This window comes from Sinocyclocheilus grahami, unplaced genomic scaffold (genome assembly GCF_001515645.1).
Source record: "Sinocyclocheilus grahami isolate Dianchi unplaced genomic scaffold, SAMN03320097.WGS_v1.1 scaffold577.1, whole genome shotgun sequence".
In the NCBI taxonomy this organism is placed as follows: Eukaryota; Metazoa; Chordata; class Actinopteri; order Cypriniformes; family Cyprinidae; genus Sinocyclocheilus; species Sinocyclocheilus grahami.
In genome coordinates, this window is record NW_015505756.1 from 78,189 (window position 1) to 82,786 (window position 4,598).

The 4,598-nt window shown below is 38.8% G+C and overlaps 1 protein-coding gene across 1 annotated transcript in view; it reads left to right on the forward strand.

The window, feature by feature from the left end:
• Positions 1–2,137, forward strand: part of LOC107556722 (R3H domain-containing protein 2) — a 33,490-nt gene extending 31,353 nt beyond the window's left edge. Inside the window, exon 19 of the mRNA XM_016239910.1 lies at positions 1,607–2,137. Coding sequence (XP_016095396.1) covers positions 1,607–1,932 — 326 coding nt within the window. The 3' untranslated portion in view covers positions 1,933–2,137. The remainder of the gene's footprint in view (positions 1–1,606) is intronic.
• Positions 2,138–4,598: the final 2,461 nt, after the last annotated feature.

The following is a 4,598-nucleotide window of genomic DNA, read 5'->3' on the forward strand; positions in this document are numbered from 1 at the left end:
TGTATGATCTTATTTAAAAAAATTTTTTTTTTTTTACTTTTTTATATAAATATGGTATGTTTAAGTTTAAAACAAGTTAGATAAAAAGTAATCTAAAAAGTAGTTGGAATACATTACCTAAAATTAGTAACCTCTTTAAGCTTGGTTTTTCCAAAATGTGCCCAGATCTCGGATTTAAAAATATTGGGTGCATTTTTTTAATACTCGCGTGACAAGCGCGTATGCGAATAACGTCAGCAGGCTATAATCGATTATGGTCTATTACTGCATCGATGCAGAATCATCAACGTCCGCAACGATTAATTTCAACACCCCTAATCAGCAGTGGTTTTAACAAGGGCTGCACGATTAATCGAAATCGAACCGAAATCATGATTTGGCTTTGATGCATTTATTGAATCACAAAGGCTGCGATTTTTAACGAAATAAATATATGCACAGCGCCAGTAGTAAACGCTGTGAGTCTGAGTAGCTTATAACGTGCATCTGATTAAGCAACACACTCCAAGCATCCTCTCAAACTTAATGAGAAGTATAAATATGGTATGTTTAAGTTTAAAACAAGTTAGATAAAAAGTAATCTAAAAAGTAGTTGGAATACATTACCTAAAATTAGTAACCTCTTTAAGCTTGGTTTTTCCAAAATGTGCCCAGATCTCGGATTTAAAAATATTGGGTGCATTTTTTTAATACTCGCGTGACAAGCGCGTATGCGAATAACGTCAGCAGGCTATAATCGATTATGGTTTATTACTGCATCGATGCAGAATCGTCAACGTCCGCAACGATTAATTTCAACACCCCTAATCAGCAGTGGTTTTAACAAGGGCTGCACGATTAATTGAAATCGAACCGAAATCATGATTTGGCTTTGATGCATTTATTGAATCACAAAGGCTGCGATTTTTAACGAAATAAATATATGCACAGCGCCAGTAGTAAACGCTGTGAGTCTGAGTAGCTTATAACGTGCATCTGATTAAGCAACACACTCCAAGCATCCTCTCAAACTTAATGAGAAGCGTTTATAAACCTGTTGTTGAAAACATTATGAATTTACTCCACAACATCAGTCATTACATGTGTTTAGCACTCAGTAATGCGCACTCAGTCCTATTTTGGCCATAAATAGGAAAAATAATACTTCTCTCTAAAGAAATTTGAAGTAAGCATATGATAATCCATGTTTTTATCCAGTGTATAGAAGTGTACAGGAGTTTTTTTTTTCTTTTCTTTCTTTTTTCTTTCTTCACAGTGGATGTATATAAGGCTCATATTTCATATTAAAGACATGGACTCCGTTTTTTTACATGCATCCTGATAAAAATTAAATTACTGTCAAAAGATTTGTATCACAACAGTATCATATGATGTTCAGTTATGTTAACAAGTATCCCTGCAGTTCTCTGTAAAATAAAATTAGTATTGTTATTATCTTATCATTATTTTTTATCTAATTATTATATTGTTATTTTTTGTTAAGTTGTTTTAAAAATCGCATTTAAATTGCAATTTTAACCAGAAAAATCACAATGAGATTTTTTCCCCCCCAAATCGTGCCGCCCTAGTTTTAACACTAGTACGATCTCTGCGTGTCTCCCTCTAGTGGTGAGTCGGGTGCTGGAGGTCACCGACCTTCCCGAGGGCATTTCCCGTCCGGAGGCCGAGAAGCTCTTTAACCAGCTCTCGCTCTGCGGCGCCAAGATCCAGTGGCTGAAGGACCCTCAGTGTCCCCGGGGCCCCGGCGGAGGAGCACGGGGAGACGCCAGGGACCCCGCTAACCTCTACACAGTGGTGGCCGTGTTCCCCAACACCATGGCGGCCCAGAGCGCCTCCTTCAAACTCAACAACAGCGGCGGGAATTTTTTCAAACTGCGCGCCACCAAAAAGAACTATGACTTGCGCGTGCTGGAGCGAGCGAGCTCGCAGTGAGTCGGGAGAGAGAGAGAGGAAGTCGAAGATGTCAAAGGGAAGAGATCATCCTGGAGTTCCTTAGGGATCTTTTTTATTGTTTGTATCATTACCAGAAGAGCACATATGACACAGAAGTGTGTTGCGTTGTACGTGTGTCGTATGATGCGCACACACACTCATAGACACAACCGGGCATCTTAAAGGGTTAGTTCACCCAAAAATGAAAATTAGTCCATAAATTACTCACCCTGAAGTCATCCTAGGTGAACATGACTTTCTTCTTTCAGATGAATCCAGGCGGAGTTATATTAAAAATGGTCTTTGATATTTCAAGCTGTTTAATGCCACTCAGCAGGTGTTGCATGCATCAGTCCAAAAGAAGTTAAATAAAAAGCGCCCATCCATAAAAAAAAAGTGTCTCACACAGCTCCGGGGGTGAACAAAGGCCTCCTGTAGTGAATTTTTGTAAGAAAATTATCCATATTCAAAACGTAATAATCACTTTAATCTAGCTTGCGCCAGCAGTTGTACACAGAAGCAGCTCCGGGCGGATGACGTATGAGTTCAGTGCTGCGCATGCGCCGGTGAGTCTCGTGAAAACCAACGTTTGTTATCAGGAGCAAAGGAAGCAAAGTTTCCTTACTTTAGCAAAGGAAAACCAGTCTCCTCTTGGCTTATATCCAAATCCTCCGACATACTTCTTTACAAATCCTCGTTTTGTACTTCTAATAAGTGACTGTTGTTTTGTTTCGATCTCTCCACTGCGTTTCCGCGTGCGTCACTTCTGAGCGGCCCGTGCGCAGCGCTGACCTCATCCGCCTGGAACTGCTTCTGTTTACAACAGTTCAATTCAAGTTTATTTGTATAGCGCTTTTCATGATACAAATCGTTGCAAAGCAACTTTACAGCAAATAAAGTTTCTACAATAATTAGTGGTAGCTTATCAGTGGTGACTGTCAGTTAATGTACATATGGCAGAAATGTACGGAAAAATCAATTAAAGACATAATCAAACAGACGATGAACACTATTAACAGCAATTATTATATGATGCGATCAAACTTATAGAAAAATGTGGTAGTTCTGTGGTAGTGTATGTGTCAGGGCAGTGAACAGTGAGCGCAAGCTACATTAAAGTGATTATTACGTTTTGAATATGGATATTTTTCTTACAAAAACGCATTGATTCGCTACAGGAGGCCTTTGTTCACCCCCCGGAGCCGTGAGAGACACTTTTTTTCTTTTTTTTTATAGAGGAGCGCTTTTTATTTAACTTCTTTTGGACTGAAGCATGCAACACCCGCTGAGTGCCATTAAACAGCTTGAAAGATCAAAGACCATTTTTAATATAACTCCCGACTGGATTCGTCTGAAAGTAGAAAGTCATATTCACCTAGGATGACTTGAGGGTGACTAATTTATGGGCTAATTTTCATTTTTGGGTGAACTAACCCTTTGAAGGGACTGTAAAATTCAGTAACTCACATTCATGTCGTTCCAAACCTATGTGACTGACTTTCTTTTGTGAGACAGAAATGCAGGTATTTTGAAGAATGTTGGTTACCAAACATTTTAATTTGGAAATACTATGGAAGTCAATGGGTACCAAAAAATTTTGACGGCCAACATTTCATTGCCAGCTGTTTTATGATTTAATACAGGTGTGGAACAACATGAACGTAAATAATGACCCATTTTTCATTTTTGGAAAAATGATTATCGTTCCAAACTTGACTTAATTTCACCTCTGAAACATTAAAGAAACTATTTTGAAGAATGTTGGGAATCGAACAGTTTTGGTTTCCATTGACTTCCATTCTGTGGAAGTCAATGGGAACCGGAAATGTTTGTTTGCCAGTGTTCTTTATATCATGCTTCTGCAAAAGAAAGAAACGTTTACCGATGTGGAACGACAAGAATGCGAGTAAATGACAGATTTTTCTTTCTTACTAAAGGGATAGTTTGGCCCAAAATTACATTTTTGTTCATTCATGTTGTTCCGAACCTGTAAGACGGTACTTGTCTTCTGTGGAGCATGAAAGAAGATATTTTGAGGAATGTTGGGACTCAAACCGATTCCCATTGACTTGCATTACAGTATATGGAAAGTCAATGGGAACCAAAACTGTTTGCCAGCCTTTTTCACATCATGCTGCTTTTGAAGAAAGAAATGCATGTAGGTACGATGACAAATTATTTTTTGGGGTTTCCCTTTAAAAGCATAGTTCAGATCTTGTCTTCATTTATTCACCTTCATGTCATTCCAAACCTGTTTGATGTTATTCAAGCAGAGCACAAATTGAGAGTTTTGAAAGATCGCTCTTTGAGAACGCTAGAAAATATATCGAGCAGACATTTTTACTGTTTTTACTCGTATACTGGTTTTCAGTCGCCACTTTGACATCATATAGTCGAGATGCTGTTTTCCAGTCCGCAAGACTTCCACAGAAGCCTCACATGAAATATAAACGCAGCTGATTTTAAGGTATTCTCATGTGTGGAGCTCGACAGCTTTACATGAGCAAATAAAGCTCAGATGTTCTTCCAAAGCTGAAGAAATGAAGTCGAGCAGGTTTGGAGCAACATGAACGGTCTCTCAACTCGCTCATGTTTTCTCCATCAGTCTCTCTTCCTCTGGCTCTCTCTCTCTCTCTCCTCATCCTCTCTCTCTCTCTCTCTCTCTC